Source organism: Hakea prostrata, chromosome 7, assembly GCF_041222555.1.
Source record: "Hakea prostrata isolate BN-2017 chromosome 7, UWA_Hpros_2, whole genome shotgun sequence".
NCBI classification, from domain to species: domain Eukaryota; kingdom Viridiplantae; phylum Streptophyta; class Magnoliopsida; order Proteales; family Proteaceae; genus Hakea; species Hakea prostrata.
In genome coordinates, this window is record NC_142606.1 from 46,318,902 (window position 1) to 46,341,773 (window position 22,872).

Sequence of the window (22,872 nt, forward strand, 5' to 3'; positions counted from 1 at the left end):
TTGGCCCAATAGACCAATCAATCGACTAAGGCTGATAGCAAGCCTAAGTCAGGGACTTAAAGGCCCAAACCTGAGTATTTTTGAATGGGCTTCTCACAACTCATCAAAGAACTCACCTAGCAAGGAGGGATGCCTTTAATCCATGTCCAACTAGGCTTTAGGTCCATCAACCAAGTTCTTCTTCATCAATGTGCCGTTTCTTTTCCAACACTGACAAGATTTCCAAGTATGGAACACCATCATCCATTTCCATGGGTTCTGGGTCAAACACCATGTTTTCCATTGAGATGGCCCATAGTTGTCTTCTTCCTTCATTTTGGGTCTTCGGATCTAAAAACATTAGGGTTTCCGGGTTAGGGTTAGTGTTGGAATATCCTTGCTCCTAAATTTATTCTGGATTTTTCTGTGGAGGTGGTGAAATGACCAAGTTACCCTTCATACGATTAGGCCACCCCTTCAGTGTGCCAATAGGAGCTTATTTTGGACTCAAATTCTGAGTGGCACTATAGTTCTCAATTTGGTTAGATTACCAGGTTTCTTCGGATTGTAATTAACTACCTGACCTGACACACGAACCCTCCTCCTTTACCTGGGCTTGGAACCGACAACAAACACTATAGCAGTATCTCCATCTCTAAAATAATCACCCCATATCGCCATAATCCACCACATTGGCAAATTTTCTCTCTCAACACTGCCACCTTCCGCCTCCACCCTCACCCACAATCAGCCTTCCTCCAGGCCACCTTTCCCACCACCACCTTATGCGCTGGGCCACCTAGCCCACTGCCATCCTACCGCTAGCCTCGTAGGAGTTCTGCCACCCTCCTAGGAGGCTAGGACTTCTATTTCCCTCTCTAAGGCTCTCCTCTCTTTTGCCACCATTATGCTGCCTTCTAGGTGGCTGGTTGACCTTTTTAACTTAGATCCGTGGTTGCTGAGCACTTTGTCTCCTACCAAGGGTTCTTTTCTTTCACCCACTATTGGTGTAAATTCTCTTATGATGATGGATCTCTGAATTCATTTTTTTGTTAGAAGTTTCGGGATCAGCGATATGTCTATTGCATCTACAGGTTTGTCTAAGGTGGAGGAGGCTCCGGTTATTCGTGAGTGTCATTTTCCCTCTTTTCTGATGAATTCTATCAAAATTAATGGGACAAATTATCTGAGATGATCTCGTTCTGTTACTCTTGCGGTGGATACTTGTGTTCTTAACTGTCATCTTCATGGTATAATGGTTAAGCCTACAAAGTTTGGTCCGGCTGAAGATAAGTCGGGAAGTGATGACTGTCTTTTGTTATGGCTTTTTTGCTTAATTCTATTGAACTGCTATTGCTAAGAGCTATCTTCTTCTCCTTGCCAACGCTACTACTATGTGGAAAGTTAGGATACATACAAGGTTGGTAATGATGCACATGTTTTTGAGATCAAGAGACAAATCCATCAGTTACAACTGAATTCTAGGTTTTTAGAGATGGGGAGGAGCTGGAAACTGGGATCGAAGGTAGGTGACTTCAGTTAGGAACTTAGGATTTATTTTTGAAAGGCGAGTGTTTATATGGAACCAGGGAAAAAAAAGAAAAAAAGAAAAGGGGGACGAAAAAAAGAAAAGGGGGACGGGACAATCAAAGATGGGCCCCAAGGGCTGGCTGAATTCTATATAGGGCTAATTTGGTTGTCTTGTGGTGCCCTGGGAAGGGTGTCAGATGCAGACTACTGTCAGGAGTCTATGGCTACTTTTAATTTTAAATTTGGTTATCTCTGGGTCAAGTTATTAAAGAGTCCTTGTCCATGTTGGAGTCCCAGTTGGAAACAATTTCATAATAGGATTCCTTCTGGATAATGATTTATTAAATTTGCAAGGTATTCCAAAGATTCCTTTTAACAAGTTGTTCGGTTGTAAAGGAATCCTAATCCCAAGTGGAGTCCTCAGTTTAATTTTGCAAGGTATTCAAAAGTTTCCTTTTAATAAGTTGTTGAGTTGTAAAGGAATTCTATTCCCAAGTGGAGTCCTTAGAGTCCAAGTTTGTTAATTAGTTAGTCCAAGTGTCACTCCTTCAATGTAATATGGCTATAAATAGAGACACCCTCTCATGTAACAAGGCAGTTGAAGATTAAATCAGAATTCAGACTAGTTGCCGACGTAAACAAAGCCCAAGACCTGGGTTATTGAGGATTACAAGCTTTCTTCAATTTCTGCAATTCCTATTGATCTTCTTCAACTTGCGGCAGTTTAGAGACTCGTCATTTTCAGAATTCATCAAGTGTAAATACTTCCCCCTCAAGTAAGTTAGACCCCCAACCGCGCATCCCCTGCCTATTCCCCCTTCCCAACCCCATTGCAAGCCTCTCTCTTCCCTCTTCTGTCCTATGGCAGCAGCCACTCTCCAATATTATGTACTAACAAATCCCACTCCTCCACCCTTTGGACTCTTCCATGTAGCTTACCTCTTTCCCTTTCCCTTGTTCTAAAACCTAATTACAATCCTTCATTTGACATTGCCGACGAGTTTTCTGCAATTAATCTTCTTCCTTGAACCAAGGTGCTGCATTTCAAGAAAGAAAGAAAAGAAAAGAAAGGAAAAAAGAGGAAAGAAAAGAAAAGAAAAGAAAGAGAGAAAGATCTAGAAAGGCAAGAAAGGAGGAGGAAAATATTCAAGAATCATCCAAGAACCATTGGACCGCACATCATTCTCACCCCACTCATAAGAATAAGTTCAATGAAGATGACAAACGATTCATTGAACTGGGTTCCCATGAAGATTTAACATAAATAAAAGGGTTTCAGCTTTCGTTCCTATGGGCATTACCCATTAAAAAAAAAATCTTTTAGTAGTTCGTTTTGCTTTTTGACCTTTGATTGGAGGTTTTCTAGTTTCTGAATTTGTTGCGAATTGACTAGGAGTTCTCTAGTGAGATTTGCGATCTGTTTCTAGTCTTTCCGGTCCTTGTTTTGACTTTACTTTTAGCAATTGTTTTGGATGCAACGATGTAGATTGGGCTGCCCTCCTGAAACCATTCCCTCCATCGTCTTCATCTGTCTATGTATCTGTTTTATAGTTTGGATCACTGACCATATACCCTTTATGTCGTTCCCTCTCTAGGATTAATATTTCATTTTTGAATGATTTTTTTTTAATTTTATGTTTCTCTCATTCCATGAGGTTTGGGATTCACTTTTGCTCCAATTCCTAGTTTGATTTTATTCTATTTATTATATGTAAGTTTTCAGGGGGCTATTTCATAAATTTGAGTATTGTCAGGGAGTATTTTGTGAATTCAAATGTTTTCAGTTTTTTTTTGAAATATCTGATTTATTACAGAATTGTCATTGAGCTTATATATATTTACCAGTACCCCTTGAAAAATTTTGGTTTATTACAATGTTGCATAAAGGTCTTATTGGAAATTGTTGCTTGGGATCTTTTAATACTGGGTATTGGTTGTCAATAATTGTCCATGTGTACTACAAGTGAGGGGGTGAATGATACCTTCTTCTGTATCTACTCAAGGTGTGCTGAAGGATATTATTTGTGAATATCTTCGTTCTCCCAAGATGATATTCTACAACAATACCTTTACCTACTTACCATTACCTACCTTTACTTTACCTATACTTTACCTATACTACATTACCTACTTGTTCCGCAGTAACCTATACTATCTTTTACCTTATCTACTTGGTCTGCAGTAACCTATACTACTTTTTACCTTACCTACTTGGTCCGTAGTAGCCCATACTACCTTACTTAGTTCACAATACTCTATATTTTCCTTTACCTACCTACTTGGTCCATAGTAACCCATACCATCTTGCCTACTTGGTCCACAATAACCAATACTGCTTTTTATCAACCTATACTTTACCTACTACCTCCCTTTTACCTACCCATACTTTACCAACTACATGCCTTCTTGCAAAGTGCTTAGATGAACATTGAAGCTACAATTTTGAAGATTTAATGTGGATATTCCTCCTTACTACTATTATGTGGATAGTGCCTTTCATGCTGCTATACTTATAGACTTTGTTCGCCTTCAATATTGGATGGATCGTTCGACATGAAGAATTAAAGAATTTTTTTTCAAGTTGATGTTGATTATCTCCAGGGTGAAATTCTCTTAGTGTTTATCGACGTCTGCTATTGCTACACATTCAAGATGGTGTTACCTTTCAAGTTTATTCTTATTGTGCAAGCTGAAGTTTTCTTTGTCTATACTCTAGCTTGAGGGGGAGTGTTGAAGTTTGGGTTGTTACTGTTCACATGAACAATAACACAAACAGTGTTATGCCACTGTTCCTTGTTTCCTCTTTAGATATGCTACTCTTTCTAATGTAGGAATCTTGTTACACAAGTTTTGGTAGTTTCTAGAAAGCATAGTTTCTATTTTTAGAACTTTCTATTTTGGATAGATTCATGAGTCCATGAGATGTACTTATTCTTTCCTTTTTTAAAGGGCAACATGGCTTGCTTCTCAAGTTGTATTTTTAGACTATGAATCTATAAATAGAGAGGCTGTGATTCTAGGAGAGTAAACTAGAATGGCAGCCCATTGTTGCTTCTTCTTCATCTCTTTCTTCTTCTTCATTATCTTTCAAGTTCAGCTACTATTTTGATTGATTAAAGCTTATTTTCTAACATCCCTAAACCATCCCATCTTGGGTAATGTTTGGGCAGTTAAAACCCTGACTTTTCCTAATCCTATCCCATCTTTTTGAGACCCTAAACTCCAAACTCCACCCCATATCGAAAATTTCCCAATTCCATTCCACAATCTGCAAATTACTACTGTTGGTCATAATAATTGAAGCAGGGTTCCCAAGGATTGATTATTTGATTGCTGGTCCACACGGGGAGGATCCTGGAGTGTACCTGATTCTAGTGTTTGATAGCAAATTTTGTAAACCTTAGAATCTGGGTTATATCAGTTTAGGTCAAGGGGTTAGGGTCCTATTAGCCTTAGGACACTCTCTACAAATCTGTAATTGTAAGTTTTTGCAATTTCAGATGCGCGATAAGCTGGAAAAAGAAGAAAAGATGACAATTCAAGGGGGAAGGCTAGGATTGGAAGTCTAGGGTTAAGGAAGGGGGTTAGGTATTAAGGTGGTAGAGGGTTCCTAATGCTGTCACAGGGTGAAGAAGGGCTGGTGTAACCTATGATGAATGGGAGGGGCTTGTCAGAAAGTTAGGGTTAAGGGGTAGGGGAAGGCTTGCAGGCGAGCGAGAAGGGTAAATGGGACCGGGATGGGGGAAGGGGGTTTGTACTTACTTGGGATCTAATTAGGACCACTGAACTTTTGCAGAAGAATTCTGGTACTAAAGAAAATCTGCAGAAAACTCTTACATGAAGTAGCTACAGGTCCTCTCTAGGGAACCCATCACCTCTTTAGCTTGCCTCCAAAACTAATTCACTATTTTATTCATTAAATCATCTGCTTTTTACAAGGTTTAGGGCTTGTTTATAGCCTGCTGAAACAAATTAGGCTGGGACTGAATTTTAGAAAGATATTAAAATTTGGACCCTAACTTGCAATTCAAATCTAACTAGAACTCCCAAGACTTCAACTCACACATAAAACCTTCCTAGCTTATGCTAGATGAATCATATTTGAATTGTAAGAGTAGATGTAGATCCCTTGCAAAGAGTAGGACAACTCTAGTGGATTCCTGTACAAACAAGGAATCCCACACTAATCAGGACTCTTTAATAACTTGCAAAATGAGGACTCAAATTTAAAAATAAAATTAGTTCTGGGGTTCCACAAACATATTGGACCCAATTATACCTTAACTTGGACTTTGATGAAAATTTGTGAAATGACCAAAATACCCCTGGTGGAAAGTGGAATTAGAAGCCGTAGGGCTTGGGGGAGCAACCCTAGGCCTTGTGTTTTCTCTGAATGTGGTTTACATCATTCTGTTCCTTAAATGCTGTTCCAGTCCTTTCAGGCATTTCTGTAATGCATATAACCGCGTTTATATTTTCTTCTAACATATAAGAACTGATTATTGTGTGATTATGAAATACTGCCTCTATTGAGTTGGAATTTGGAAATACTTTCTTGGCCAGTTTGTTTTTCCTAAGTATTCTGAAATTATTTTCTTTCACAATAGGATATATTACTTTGTGGAGTTTATGCACAAAGGGAGGCTGCTTTTGGGCATATTGATCTCGCTAGGAAGGTATTTGACATGGTGTTGGGTTCTCTTGACGGACTAAAGTTGGTAAGAATTGTGTATTTCTTATATTACCAACATTAACCCCCCTCCCCCTCCCAAAAAAATAAGTGTTCAAGATAAACTATTGTTGCTGGGAGTTGACCAAATCTGATAATGGTCTAGTGCCACATCGAGAAAACATCCAGAGCACTTCCTTATCTTGGTTTATAGAAGTAACACCTTAATGTTCTTGGAGTTATGACCTAGTTGCAATTTCTTTTGAGTGCAGCTGATTCAAATTGGTTTTATTGCCTGATTGACCATACACCATGAAATTTGGCTTGATGATTTTGATGCTTCCATTTTCAGGTCTATTTTTCTTGTTAATATTTTTAATAACTTGAGTGCTTAAATTAATTTTGTGAAAATAGACTTCAACTATAAAATATTCAAATGTTCCTCAAGGGGGTAGGGTCCCCTATAAATCTTTATTTCTGGTCAGATCACAGGCAAGAAAACAAGAATACTGGTTTTGGACATTATGAATAATATAATCGTCATAATTGTTGTGTCTGCCGTGGAAAGTGATTTACCTGTTTAGGCCTTCAGCAATGCAGTCTACAACTTTGCAAGCCTCCATCCGTCTTTGTGTTCTCTCCCACTCCTATTTCATTCAAGCCCTCTGCCACTGAGCAACCTCTCCCTCTCTCTCTCTCTCTCTACAGAACAAGAATTGTGGGTGTGCAACCTACCCTAGTTTCCCATGGGGAGTGTTTCTATATCTCTTTTCTGTTTGTTTCCTCTGGATTCTACTACATTCTTGGTGTTGGAAGTTTGCCCCCTAGCTTCCTACTTCTTTTCCTCTTCAATCTTTAACTGACAACTTTGTGAACTCATTTGTCCCTGAAGGCATGATATCTTTGGAATCTCCAATCAAATCTGGTGTGGGAGTCAAGACTCAATGAGATGCAATCTGCCTTCTTCTTAATCTACCTCCCAGGCAGGGAACATAACAAAATAGGCAACAGACGGTGTTCATGATAGGTTCAAGTATCTTATGTGGCAGAGCAAGCTGTTTAATTTTGTTGCATTTCCTTTGGCCGCATACCACTCCCTGATTTAGCATCGGATTGAAGCGGTTCAACTAGGGTTAGGTTTCCAGGATATAAACTCAAAAAGTAAGGATTTAGGGTTTCAGGCTGGGATGTTTGATTGCAGGGCAAAAGTGCTTAGATTATATTGGTGGATAGCTGTGGAGACGTTTTGAGTAATGGGGGTGTATGGATGGTTGAGTGATGCAACCCAAAATTCTAGGGTTTTGTACTTGATTATATTTACCCTAAAATTTAGGGTTGCTCCAGAGATGGTGGAAGATCTCGCTCTCGGGCGAGATCTCGCCACTCAGAATACCGAGATCTCGACCGAGATGGCGAGATCTCGGTCGAGATATGCCAAAAATTGGCGGTAGTCTCGGTAGCCCATCTCGGTGAGTTTTAGGGCTCTGGTTGGGCTGAAACTTGGTATTTAGCCTATTTAAGGCCTTTTGAGCACATTGGTGGCCTTAGATTTGTGAGAAAATAACCCTAACTATGTCTCCTACGTCGACCCTATGTGTAAAACCGAAATCATGTGAAATGCAAGGTTAGAGTCTTAGAGAATAGAGATTATAGATATAGAGTTAGAGTCTTAGAGAGTTAAAAACAACATGTAATGTAATTATGTAAAGATATCAAGTAATTCAAGACTTCAAGTTAATGAGTTATCATTTATCAACCATCAAGTATCAAATACAAATATACAAATACAAATATACAATAACATTACACATCAAGTATTCAAGTCAACAAGTGATCAAAGTTCAAAGTTCAAACTATCAAAGATTCAAAGTAATAAATTGTTAAATGTCTTCAAAATTTTACAACCATAAGAATTAAGAAGATTACAACTTACAACTTACAACTTACAACTGACAAGACTAAGAGTATCACTTAACATTCCGCATCAATTGATTCTGAACGGTGGCCACATATGACTCCCAAATCAATTGATCACTGAAGTATGTCACATATCGGTTTATATGTTCATTATATGTTTGCATGTCGAATCTTTGGAGGAATAGTAGTCTGGGATAACCGTCAATCGTGGGTGGGTGAAAGAGCCATTGTTGTTGTTGTTGTTCATATAGTTGTTGAGTATTTGGGTACGGGTTTCTAAACCACTCATTTAACAACCCACCTTCACTCCCATATGCATACTCTCCAGGTGAAGGGTCTTGAGGAATAGTATGACCTCCATAAGAAGAATACCCACTGTAATCTGACCCGATGCTGTGATCCCCGTATTGGTACCCCGATGACAGGCTCTGGTGTTGTGAATCACTCTGATCTAGGCTCATGCTTCCCATGTTCAATTCAAAATCATGCATGCTCGCATCATCATTCGGTTGCCCCTGCCCCTGCTTTGATCTGCTCTTCCTACTCCTACTATAAGTCCGAGAGATAGAGGAACTGTGGCTCACATGTGTCGGATGACTCGGACCTGGTGGAGGTGAGTCAGGTGACTCCCTTTGTTGATGCTGATTTCCACCAGAAACACGACCAGCCTGACTGCCTCCATGACTCGAACTCGATGTCTGATTTGGGCCACTTGGCCGTCTGGTATCATCGGCATCATTATCTAAATCCCCACTACTAGTTGTCACCTCAGTTGTTTGAAGTCGATCAGGTGGCTCCACAATGGTACAGCTGATCCTTCTGATGCCGCTACAGCAGCCTGACCCTCATCAGAAGATAGGTGCTCAGCAACAGCATCTGGGCCCATAGCAGCAGCAATGGTAGGATCGAGCTGCCCTTCTCGGCCCATCCAAAGATCGGGCCACCTCGATCCCTAACCCATCGATATATGACATCATCTTCCTCATCTTCTCGGGGGGGCTCGTGGAATATATCAGTCAACTCAATCGGTTCACGATTGTCGTCATCTATATTATCTTGTATGTGCCCTACTTTCAATCTCATGTTGTAATGCACATACACCAAGTTCTCGAGCCTCTTACTCCCCAATCTGTTCCGTACCTTACTATGGATGAGCGAGAAGGTGCTTCAGTTCCTCTCGCAACCAGAGGATGAGCAAGTCTGTGAGAGTACTTTAATTGCTATGTCCCTGAGATTTGGCACACTAGTTCCATATAGAAACCACCAGTCAGCTGCATAGCCAAAAATAAGAATGCATTAGGCAAGTAAATCTTTATATTTATATAACTTATCAATTATCATTTATAGAGTTATAGTCTATAGACTTATAGACTTAATGACTTATAGAGTAGTGAACTATTTACCAGGATCAGTTTTTTTCCTAGTTGCAACTGCAGAAGGCTTTCCAAAACTTCCAGAGGCATCCCTGAACTCTTTGATCTGTACACCAATTCTTCAATTATTGTGTTATGTATATGCTTAATGCACTAATGCAAGAAGTTGAAGAAACAATTGAATAAGTTCTCACCTCTCCATTAATTGTCCCTTGCATGACGGGATTTGACACAAGCTTCTCCACCACCTCTTGCACCGCAGTCATCAACTTTACATCAAGCACCAGATCATTCTTGTAATGGTACTTTGGGTTGAGGTAGTAAGCTTGCATTGTGGAAATAAAAAATTTGGTTAGTGACTTAGTGATTTGGTTGTTTACTAACTTACTTGTTTATAAATTATAAGTTATAAGTTATAACAAATAAAGAATTTAAATTAAAGTACACAACAAAAACTTAAAGACTTAAAAGTGACTCACCAGCCAAGTGCAAAGGATGCATCAAGTGCATCTCCCATCTATTATCGATGATCCTCTCGTAGGATTTGAAGGTGCTAGGGGCAGCAGCTCTAACCAACTCTTTCATTTGCTGGAGGGCAGCATATATGTGGGGCATTGTGGGCTTCTTCTCCGAATCCACCATCCTTAAAACAAACACAATAGGCTCTATAATGCCCAGTGTCCTATTCAGCTGCCTCCAAAAGAAATCATCAGCAATGGTTTGTTGGGCTAGTATTGCATCAGGATGGCTAGATACACGCCAACCAAACCACTCCTCACTTGCGAACATGTGTCGAAGACCCACCACTTTCTTCTGGAAGCTTTTCAGAGCTACATAGTTGGTGGTGAATTTAGTCAATCCAAGTCTGACTAGATCACCCTTACAGTGGTTCCTCATCATCTTCAGCACATAACCATGGTTATAAATAAAATTACTTACCCTTCTAGCCCTCTCAAACACAGTATTGATTGACTTTCTTTTCCCCAAGTCCTTCAACATAAGATCAATCGAATGAGCAGCACATGGTGTCCAAAAGAGGTGGATCCTGTTGCTCTTCTTCCTCATCAACATTTCACCAGCTTTTTTGAAGTTTGCACCATTATCTGTGACAATTTGGACAATATTCTTTGGCCCTACCTCGAGGACCACCTCCCTAAGAAGCTTGTAAAGGTAGTCAGCATCTTTGATCTTATCTGAGGCATCCACTGACTTGAGGAAGGATGTCTTTCCATTGCAGCTCACCATGAAATTAATGATGGACTGTCTAGTAGGACCAGTCCATCCATCAGCCATCACAGTAACACCATATGTACTCCATTTTTCTTTTAATGAACCAATGTATTCATCCACCTCTTGCTTTACCTTGGGTAAATAGTTATTCATTACTTCCCAAGCTGTTGGGCCTTTAACCCCTACACCTGCCCTAGCAACTGCATTGATCATCTCTTGATAGTATGGTGTTTTGGCTACATTGGGTGCAATGTTGTTATAGAGCATGAATTTGCTAATTGATAACCTAGCTTCCTCCTCCCTACTGCCTTCTCTACCTCCAGCAAACATATAGGGAATGCTTCTTTGCTAGATGTCTTGTTGGTTGAAGAGGGTGGGGTCTTGGTCAAATGTGGAATCATAATGTGTAGTCTTTCTCCTCCTCCTTTCGGTCCTCTCAGTCTCAGTTCCCTGAATACTATGTCTAGGTGGCATGGATGCCCCTGACCCCGAACCACCTGCTCCCCTTGTTTGTTCATATTGCCTCACACTATCAGCATGTAAGGACTGTCTGCTAGCTTCCATTGCAGCCTTCATCTGTCTCCATTCGGCTCGTGACTCAACACCTATAACCCTCCTCCTCTCTTCATCATCGCTCGACTCCTCATCAACATCAAAAGTAGGTCTAGATAGCACTGTATCCTCAAATTCCCTTTGCTTTTGGGCCATCTCTTCCTTTTTTTGTTTCCCTCCCCTTAAAGTTGCTGCAATTGCTTTTTGCACTTCATAAGGAACCCTGGGACACTTGGCAACATCTTTATAACCACCAGCCAAATGTTGCTTTAATCTGGTTGAACCACCAGAATTCAAAGTCTTGAGGCAATACTTGCATCGGGATTTCTTCTTGTCAGCAGTCAGTGGATCCCCATGTTGCCAAGCAATGTCCTGAGTCCCACTACCAGTGCCGCCACTCCCACTAGTTGCCATTTAAGATTCAAATGTACAGCACTGAAAGTTTGAAATACATACATAAATCATGAATATTCCCAAATAATCAGTATAAAAATTTTTAGATACATAAAAACATGTAAAAACAATTTATAAAACAACAAAACACACACTTTGTTCTAAGATAACATATATACACTGCTCAAACAAACATGTTAGTATTTTTAAATTAAACTACATAATATGAGCATCATTTAAAAAAAAACAGATAAATTTTTAATAACATATTATTTTTTATAATTATTTTATGTAAAAATAATTTATAAAACAACAAAACACACACTTTGTTCTAAAATAACATATATACAATGCTCAATAAGACATGTTTGTATTTTTAAAATAAACTACATAATATAAGCATCATTTAAAAAAAAAAACAGATAATTTTTTAATAAAATATTATTTTTCATAATTATTTTATTTAATTATTTAAATAAAAAAATACAGCAAGCATGATAATCAAAATATTAATACATGAGATTGTAGTCCTCTAAATGTAGTTTAACATAATTAATAATCACATTCATATCATAAGTATTTATTTATAATCTTTAATTTTAATTTTTTAGATAATATATTTTTGAAATACGAAAATTCAAAAAAAAAAATTAATAACAGAAAATTAAATTTTTTTCCATGAAAGTGTAGATCAAAGCTTGAACATCAACATATATTTATATCACACTCATACAATCATTGTAGAACCTTGTATTTGAAAAAAATCAAATTTGGGGGAAAATCTTATTCTTGAAGATCCCTTGAAATATGCTTGAATCACTACAAATATGCTTCAATTTGTTGTTGTAGATGAGTTGATGATGTTGCTATGTTGAATCCCCAACAAATTCCGGCCAAATTCCGGTAAAAAATGGAGTTTTCCAGCCAATTTTGGTGATCCAGCGAGATAGAGGAGAGAGAGAGGCTCGAGAGAGGCGAGATATGCCTCTCTTGAGCGAGACAAGGCCTTTAAAAAGGCTATAAAGAAGAAAAAATCCCACCGTTAGCGAGATCTCGCTGAGATATTGTCGAGATCTCGCGAGATGGGCAAGATCTCAAGCGAGATCTGCAATCTCGCAGTTTCTCGCCTCTCAAAAAGGCGAGATATCTCGCGAGATCTCGCCGAGATCTCGTGAGATCTCCCACCATGGCTCCAGATCCTTGTTACCAGCAACCAAGGACTAACAATAGTAGTCGAGGATGATGTGGGATGGATTAGGTAGCGATTAGGGTTGTTGAGGATTGAGCAACCTTGGTGCTTAAGCAATTGAGTTTCTATTTTACAGAAGACTCCTTGGTGTTGTCAGTTAGAGTGATGGTTGGGGGCGGGGGGGGGGGGGAACAACGGCACAGGCTACACTTGCATTGGAAGTCAGTGCCACGTCAAGTTTGAACATCAACTAGCTTAGGTGCTAGAGCTTGTTAGAGGTAAGAGGCGTTGGAGTCCTCAGGGTGTTAGAATTTTCTTGATGCGTAGATGCTTGCTTACTTAGCCTATTTCCATTTCTACCTCCTCCATGGGGATTTGCTGGATGTCCATGCAACTTCCAATACTTATTCTTTGTGTGACACTCTTTACCACTATGCTTGCCCTTCACTGGGGCACGAGAGTCAACAGAACTAGACTTAGTTGTTGCCAAAACCAGCCACCGAGACCTGTCAGATGTCTGAGTATGTGCCATAGCTATCCTACAATTGTCCTCAGTGTCAACTATAGCTTAGGCTTATTCCAGAGAAGGAAAAGACTCTCATGAAAGAATATGTGCACGAATCTGATCCTACTCAATATTCGACAAAATCATACACTCTGAGCTTGTCTACCCATTTTTGACAGGCAGCAACTCAAGCTCTGCCACATAGTATAGAGTAAAATGGCCATAAAAGTTAGAGTCTAATAATATCCTCGAAGAGTGTTATAGTATTGAGATAGGGTAAGTTCTTTCTGTTGCAACTGATGAATTTTCCTTCTGATTTCAAAGCACCATGCATCATTGCCAACTTTTGAGTATGTATGTGTGGCAACCTTCCATAACATAGCCACATCAGGAAGAAGGAGATAACTTTTTGCAATACTTGGTTCAGTGGAATTGAAAAAGAATCCCATAACCAAGCCCTCATCTATCTCCCACTTGTCTTGGGCTGTCTAGGTGAAGAGGGCTTGATAGAAGTTCCATGAAGATGGCTAGTCTAGCCACGAGGACCAACCGTAAGAGAAACAGAATGAGAGCAATGTAGATAATTGGTCCTATAAAACTTAAGAATGGTCATCTGTAAGGGAGAAAAGTCACGATCTCGAGAATCAGAAGAAACGGGAGGATCCTTCATATCAGATACACCAGAAGAGGTGGAGGTAGCTGAATTGGCCATCGTAGGAACAAAAAACCAATCATGGACCAAGGAAAAATAAGAATGCTAGGGGAAAAGTGCTCACTACCAGAAACAAGGCATAAAAGGGTTTTTGAAGCCAGAAAATAATTTTTAGAACGCAAAATGCATTAGGCAATGGCTTTAGAGGACTCTAGTGGCCGCTGCTGCTGTCTTAGGGTGTCAGCTGGCAAGGGCGATGGCTGTAGGAGTGTTGCACAAGGGACGCGATGTCACACCCCACCCGCCAGTCTCGGTTATCCGCCCGACAACCCGTGGGAGTGAATTGTAACAGGATCCACGGTCTTACCCATCAATAATAATAAACATGAGTATGGACAATCAAGAGCAAGAATAAGTGCAATAATATATTAAAAGGTTACAGGAGTCCAAATACTCCAATTAAATCAATGAATGAAACAAAGGAAAGAAAATCAAGAATCAAAAGTAAAATCGAGTTCAACGGAAGCAAAATAAATAAACTAAATAATCTTCTCTCTGGTTTTCTTTTCTAAATCTAAAAACTAGTTTTCTAAATTAGCAAGTAAAGGGGTCCTCCAATCTTTCTCCATATGATCATCAAAATCCTGGCAATCTGCCTCCGTCGGCTAAAAGCGCACACCAAGCATCTTCAGGAGGCTTCATGCTCTGCAAGTTCATATACCAGTGTTTGTGCCACATCAGCTTCATACGAGAAGGCTCTTTCATACGAATCATCTCCAACTTCCGACGTTGTGCCACCATCTGTACAACTCATATAATATATACAATGAAAGGAATGAGTTTCGACGAACTCAATAAGGAACAGACAATTCTTATATATATGTCAATACAATCCACGAATGCACATATGAAATGATATGGATGGTATGCAGAAATATGAATGCTACTAAGATCTAAATATGCAAGTCTCTAATAGTTGACATGCTTTAAGATATAACACCAGCCCTCATTTGGTTAGGTCTAGTCACTCTGATCCTGCAAGGACTGGATACCTCTGTAGGGATCTTGGGCAAATGGGTAAGTCCACACTGGCTCTCAAACCATGGCTGGGGTTAAGTCAACACTCTTTTACCACGACCATTGGTAATGAGTACTGGCGCATGTTGGGGTTTCTAATCCAATGCAAGTCATAATGGTAACATACTCTATGGAGTCCAGATACTTCCCATATGGCACCAACCGAGTTGGTTTAGTATCCTTCGCAACCTAGGAGTGAAAACCCTCAGGACTGGCTACCGCTATTGGACTCCACTCCTTAACCCTATGGTCATCCACATATTGTTGGGGCGGAATGCTCTCATGACTCCTTATGAAACCCGGGCCGCTCCTTGGACGTCCATGAGCCCAACCCTAACATATGCAACCCTACCATTGCATGATCAATAGTGGACCACTGAGTCTCCGCACGAGACTGGTTACCGTTGTAGGATGAAACAGAGTCATGTCACCATTGTCACGGGTCACCCGGCTTCAATTCCCCTGCCGAAAGGGTAATAGCATGTGGGGTACCTAGCCATGCAATTCTAGACTCTCCTAGGTATGTCATCCAGTAATCATGATAGTGCTAGAGGCATCAGTGAGCATGTATCCCATACCACATCCCTCTGATATCTCCAGCCAAGATATCCCAATGGAATACCCCTTCCATCACAACTACACTACATCACTCATCATCATGCCAAAACAGTTGTGCAATATCATAAAAGATGAAGTATATCAAGGAACACCACAAACAACAAGTATACAATAAGATTCACATTCTTTATACAATTACAGCAAGATACATGATCAAATAATAGTAAATAGAACAGTTGAATCATCATGTATATGTAATTGCATATAATTAAGAATGCATGTCCTTACCTGTAATGTAGTAGAAGTCCTTTAAATTGCAATCCAAACACAATTATAAAACTTTAAGTAGAAATAGAGGACACCTATGTACATGGTTACAAGAATGTATAAGAGTCAAGAGTCAAATCAAAGCCAAAATCAAACCTACACAGTCACTGGAAACCAGCCGATTGCTTGTGGCAGTCGCTTCGGTCAAGCGACCTCCACAAGCGACCGCCCCTGTTTCAGGCAGTTTCCAACTCCGAAAATTAGACTTTTGATTATCCGATTTCAATCCGTTTTGGGATGATTTTTGTCCGAATTTCAATCTTAATAAGTCTATAACAAAGGGGTGAAACGAAACCCTAAAATTAAGAAAGATCAACCACCCAAAATTCTCCCCTTGATTAGATCCATCTATTAACAAATGCAGAGAGTCGTTTTTGGACAGGATCTCATCAAGAACATTGGAAAGGGAGCTACAACTAATCAATTGGGTAACCACTAACAAAATGGGGATGGGTTCATATCAATTAGAGGTTAAAAAAAAGAGAATATCAGATGGAGATTCATTACCTTAACCAGAATCACCAAGAATAGAAGGGAAAAAGGTTCCAAATCACTAACAGCACTTCGCCCACCTTCTAGCACGTTTCCACTGCCGCCTAATCGCCCAAAATAGCAATCCCGAACATAATAATGCGTTAATAGGGCGAGGGTTGCTATTTATAACGACCAGGGGCCAAAATAAGGCATTTTCCCACAAACAGAACTTGACGGTCGCTTGGTTCAATCAACCGCCACTAGCAACCGCCCCCTAGTATATTGCTATACAAGGGTGCTTTGCTCAGGGGGGTTGAAACCCAAGTTCAACCTAACCCTAATCAATAAGAGAATCCAGATCCATGGGTTTTGGATATGGATCATGGACTTCGATCCGGACACTCCACAAATTAATCCGACTAGACCTTCGGGTTCTCGGATTTGCAATACGGATCCCGGGTTAGAAATACGGGGGTTGTTACATGTGATACTTCTAGAGCTATCACAGGCGTTATTTTGGGGCGATTGCAGATTAGAAAGGAGGTAGAAGACTAGTGGATCGAAGGGTTTAACAAGCCTAGAAGGATCACAGATGTGTAGCGACTTCTAGGACTTAACGCAGGTTGAAAATAGGCTGGAGAGTGATCCTAGATGGACTGCAGGATGTTATTTGGTGGTTCGATGGAAGATAAAAATGGGAAAAGAGGTGGTTGGGGCTAGGCGATGGTGCCTAGGAGATGTGATGGGAGGGAAAAAGGGTAGAGAGGTGGTGGCCGAAGCTAGGTGATGGTGGTTGAAACTATTGCTGGTTGTTCTCAGGGTGGTGGAAGCCCTGCAATGGTAGTGGAAGGGAAATAGAGACAGCGATGGTGGTGGTGGAGCTCTGTGATGGGGACTCTCAGGGTTCTTGGATCAGAGGAAGCTATGATACCATGTTGAAAGATTTGTGGTAATCCTGACTTGTGTTTGAAGGACACAGCAGGAGCCTTAAAACACCAATTAATCCTAAACTTCCAAAAACCTAACCCTAAGACTACTTTAAATTAGCGTATCCATAAGGTGTTTGGTATAAAAACACCTGGTGTCCACTAAGATTATAACCCAAACAGCAAGGTTTAAACCTAATTTGCTTTCGGTTGTATTTGAGAGGATCCTGAAGACAGGCCTAGACCCTGCGTTACAGCACCTAACGCTAGGCCTTTTTCTTGGGGGGAGGGGGGACCAAGCTATAATTGATACACTTGGCACCATGAAAATTTGTTCTGTTAATGTGCTGTTGTAGGCCCCCTCCCCTTGATTCACTCTGTCATGTAAACCCTTTTCCATTTCCCCAGGCTTTCCATCTGAAGTGGCTACAGTTCGACTCAACAAAGGGGTTGACAATATAGAGTAAACCAGTCCAAAAGAGAGAACATTCCTATTTAGGTAGTTCACTTATTCTCTAGTGTTGAAATGCAAGAAGCATTCTCCCGGTGTATCAGCTGTCGGTAGGTTCTTCTGATGAAGGCAAAAAGAAAATAGGAGAAGTTAGGGTTTGAGATCAGAAGGTTTTGAAGTAGAATTTAGGGGATGGAGATCAATAGTTTCTTGAACAGTGGATGTTTTATGGCTTGGCAAGTAGTAGTCTCATGTTGGGATGCTTGCACTTGAATCTGTTTTTGAATTGTGAGATTCTGATTTTCAAGGTGAGGAAAACTTTAAAGAACCTCCTGTGCTTCTCACCATCCTGGAGTGACCGCTTCAACCAATCCTCTAGATATCTCACTAAGGTAAGAATTATTGCTTAATGGAAATGAATATACTGGAGTAGAAGCTAGCAATTGGACAAAGCAAGTAAAATTAAATACAAAAAAGGAATCTAAACTATTTCCCTATGCTTTTATGGGGTTTTGTATAGGGCTGGTCATAGACTAGTCCTAATCCTAATTACATTAGAAAAAACCAATTAAAAGATTAAATATCATGCAAAACTTGCCAAAATGTGGAAAAGTGAACGATTGCAATTACTGTGTTGCTCTATGAGAAGTTGCATTTTACCAATTGAAGCAAGAATCAACCAGAATTAAGTCTTGGCATAATAAAACTTACATACATGGGTGGGAAAAAATTGCCTACTAATTATTGAACTACTGGTTAGTACCGCTCTGGAAGCTTCTTCAATTGAATGGATCTAGGTTTAACTTTGATGGTTATTGTACAACATGCACAACTCTCTCCACAGAAAACATATCATTAGAAAAGAAAGGAAAACTGAAAACAAACCAACCCCAACTCTAGAACTCTGAGGGTCCAGTTCTGAGTTGGGATTCAGACTGATTTTCTACCTTTTATTTCACTGCCTAGTGCTGTGCAATTTTTACTGATTGCTTCAGCTATCTGTTGTTCTGTTGATCTATTTTTGTTTTGTTTTTTGTTTTTTTTGTTTTTTAATTTTTTTTTTTGCAGGTGTATTATTATTTAGTTGCCCTTAATAATGTAAATGCTCTATGCTTCTGGTCATTTTGTCTGAAATTTTATCGAGGAATGGACATTCTCTTTTGCCATTGTAGTAGACATTTTTGTTAACCAATTGTTGTACCATACATGAAGGGGACATCCATTTACATTTTATAGAAAATATGAACAGGAACTTCAGTCAAATGCACCACTTTTGTACTTTTGGTATGCGGAAGTGGAGCTTGCCAATAGTCTGGGAAGTAATGTAAAATCAGCCTCACGTGCGGTACACATTCTAGCATCCTTAGGAAGTGGTGTTAAATATAGTCCATTTAGAGATGAACCATCGAGTTTACAAATGCTTAGAGCTCATCAAGGATTCAAGGAGCGAATTAGAGCACTGCGTTCAGAATGGGCGCGTGGGGATATAAAAGATTATGCTGTAGCCCTAATCTGTTCTGCTGCTTTATTTGAGGATTTGACTTCAGGATGGGCTGCGGGGATTAAAGTTCTAGAAGAGGCATTTTCAATGGTGCTACCAGGTTATCTCGCGTCCCTTTGTTAAATCTCGCTCTATCTGCTTATATTATTGACTTACATTTTTGCTTTCCACCCTCCCCCCCCCCCCCCCCCCAAAAAAAAAAAAAAAAAAAACTTCCAAATTAAATTCGATACCAAACTGTTGGATTTTAAATGTTACCTTAGAAGACCAGAGCTATGATGTTGTGCAATATCGAGTATTTCTTCTGATGTGCATTTCAATCTTTTCAGTTCCTATTATCTTGCTTGGCTAAATATTATTTTATGGATTTTGCTGGTCATATGGTCATTTTAATATTTGTATATTGATCTGCATGAATAGATCTCACCACATTATGGAAAAAGACAGATTTTTATGACATTTACTTTCCGTCATGAATTATGACTACTTTAGCAAGCCAAGTTTCAAATCTGTTATCAGAAGATCCAGTGAAAATTAACCAAATACACAAATACCACGTAGTAGTGATTGATTCCTAAATTTGTGTAGCCATCTTCCCCAACTTCCATTTTTGTGCTCAATCTTCTTGAAGCCAGTAATTATGTTTCGAAAACCTGATCATTCCCATGGTAGGGGCAAAAAAGGGGTAGGACTAAGGTTATTAAACTAGGAATGGGGATTGGATCTGGCCCGTTCTGTTCTCATTCTTTTAGGAATCAGTCCAAATCAGTTGGAAATGAGGAGAATAGGGATGGGCCTCTTCTGATTCCAACCTGTACAGGCCTATTTGGCATATCTGATTGTGTTTTTTGGAAAAAATCAAGTGAATAGTATTTTCAAGCAAGCAGTAGAAGACTTTCTATTTAATTAATTGGATGAAATGTCTTAACTCCTGTGTCTGAACTGAACAGTTTTTTCAAGCTAGCAGTACACATTCTACTGATCCAGTTGGATGAAATCTTGCAATTCCTCTGTACCCCTGATTGGGATTGGAACAATTCATCAATTAATATGCCTTCAGTGGTTTTGTGAAGGTTTTGTTGTGAAAATTTAGTTATTGCTTTTGAATGTCCACCTTGATGATCTACAAAGATTCATATAAAACATGATTGTAATCAAAGCTTGGTTTTCGAAGTGTCTGCCTAGGCTCCTAGGTCCATTCTTGGGTCAAGGCGACCTGGTTTCGCCTTGGTTTTAGTTGCCCTATATTGCCTCACCTTGCCTTGTTGCCTTGACAACTGTGAACCAAAGCCTGGCTCTGAGCTTTATTTTCCTGTATTTACTTTGTTCTCTGCTGAAGCTATGCAGGCTATGGTGTCTGTGTAATTTATATTACTCACTTCGTCTCTGTTTTAGTATGATGTCCCAGTTTTAGCTAGATTCTTTTCTCTCTGTCCCTGTTCTGCATATAGATACAACATAACATATGCCTGTGTCTTTTGTTTGTGCATATGCTCAAGTGCACATATCCTATTGATGTAAACTCGTTAGGGTTTTGATGATGATTTCCCTAAAACTAAGGGCTGCCCCAGAATCTTCTAGCAAAGAAATAAATATTCTAGGATGTCTAGGGTGGGTTTTAGGGGTCTCAAGGGTTTGATAGGGGTCTAGGAAGGTTCGGCCAGGTTTAGGGTGAAATGGGAGAGGTTTTAGAACTTGAAACCTTGCGGTAATGCTGATAAAAACCAGATCTGTTTTTTTTTTTTTAATCAAGTGGGGTTTGGAAAATAGGGTTCAGGGTTTCGGTTAGGTGGGAGAATGTGACTGTTGTTGCTGTTTTTGTAATTTCAGATTTATTTCAAATGGGTTGGAGTGTGAGGGTTTAGGTCTAGAGGTAGAAGAAGAGTTGCAAAAACTTAATGAAGAAGATGAAGTGCAGAATTTTTGGAAGTGTGAGGAATTTAGGTTTTAGGTTTTAGGTTTTAGGTGGAATTTAGGGTACGGATGGGATGAGGGGTAAGTGTGATCCAATTAGGAGGGATAGGGGAGGCAAGGGGGTGAGAACAGGGGAGGTATACTGCTGCTTGCACAGGGAAGACGAGACAAAGAGGTAGGGCCAAATGGGTTGGAGAAGAGGGGGTGTTGCAGGGTAGGAAAGGGTAGGGGAAGGCCTAGAGGGAGGGGGGGTTAGGTTTAGGAGTATCGTTGGGGTTGGACAGGCTGCCGCCAGGTCACGGTAGCAAGGGGGGAGGGGACATAAGGTTGTGCAGGGCAGGGAAGGGGCCTGGGGTGAAAGGGAGGGGGGGGGGAGCCTTGCATGGGTAGGGGAGAGAGGAGAGGGAGCTGGGGATTACTTCACTTGGATGCTTGAAGAATATTTGCTGAAAATTCAGAATGGTGCTCAATATTGAAAATTTTTACTAAAACCTGCCTAGGCGTCCTCAACAGGAACCCCAATCATCAACTCAATAACTTAACATTCAATAATCAGACTACTTACAAAGAAAGAGTAGGTTCTTTTTTATATCCTACTAAATGACCTCAACTCTAAGTGGGATTCCTTATAGATTAGGATCCCACCACAACAACCATTGAAATAAAGTTTAAAAGATCTAATGGACCTTAATTGACACGTACTGAAATAGAACTCTTTAAGTAACTGAAAACTCTAATTAGCACTTGCTAAATTCTATTTAATTAAAACTCTAATTGACACTAAAATTTAAAAGAACTAAGGATTCAACTACTAAATTTCTAACTTAGATTAAGACATTTTAACAATCGAACTGGAATTAATTCCAGCAACTAAATAGGGCTGAAAATGCCCCAAATTACCCCTCCTAGAGGGTTCGGCTAGCCTAGGGAGGCTTCTTAGGTGCATCTTGTGGGCCCCACTTAGGGCTTAGGCTAGGGGCAATTTCGTGTTCACATCAGTTCTCCCCTTCTTGAAGCATTTTTCTCCTAATGAATGTGCTGATCAAACGCTCCTTGTTTGATGCGTTGGGAATCTCTAGTGTGGACTCATCTGCGCATCTTGCAGTGAGGAGGAAGTAGTAGATATCTTGCTGCTAGTACAACACCAAGACAAAACTTTCGAATGGTAGAACTGGCAGGGATGAAGTCCTCAATTCTAGGCGCCTGTTTGTCAAAAGGCTGAGGAGTCCTTCATTGATGTTAGGAAGGGAAGAATTGGAACAAAATAAGAACCATTGTAAGTTAGCAACAGGCGCTAACTCACGATGGGAAAAGGAGCATATTGAGAGTCCTAGATTAAATTAAACCAGGAGTTCTATTTCTACTTAAATTCTTTGTTGATTCCTATTAGGAATACTATTGTAAATAGCTTATAAATAAGAGTTTGTTATGGGGAGTGCTCATAATTTTTAAGAGCCTCCACAGCAGGATCAATTTCTCTTCTTCTTCTTGTCTTCTTCATTCCTTTCCTTACTTTCTTCTTAAAATCACATTGTATCAGAGCTGTAGGTGTTCCTTTACTTTTCGATTCTAAGCATTGTTGGTATAAAGAATTATTTCTGGAGTAAGAGAAGGAACCACCCCTGGTTGGGAAGGTTGCACTCTTGTTGATGTTT

The 22,872-nt window shown here is 39.9% G+C and overlaps 1 protein-coding gene across 4 annotated transcripts in view; it reads left to right on the forward strand.

Moving 5' to 3' along the window:
• Positions 1-22,872, forward strand: part of LOC149011265 (uncharacterized) — a 120,996-nt gene that overhangs the window by 61,888 nt on the left and 36,236 nt on the right. For all 4 annotated transcript variants that reach the window (XR_016174394.1, XR_016174395.1, XM_089161181.1 and 1 more), the window contains exons 6-7: positions 6,117-6,227; positions 19,052-19,403. Coding sequence is in view for 2 of the 4 variants with exons in the window: in XM_089161181.1 (XP_089017307.1) it covers positions 6,117-6,227; positions 19,052-19,403 (463 nt within the window). In the remaining 2 variants the exon portion in view is untranslated. The remainder of the gene's footprint in view (positions 1-6,116; positions 6,228-19,051; positions 19,404-22,872) is intronic.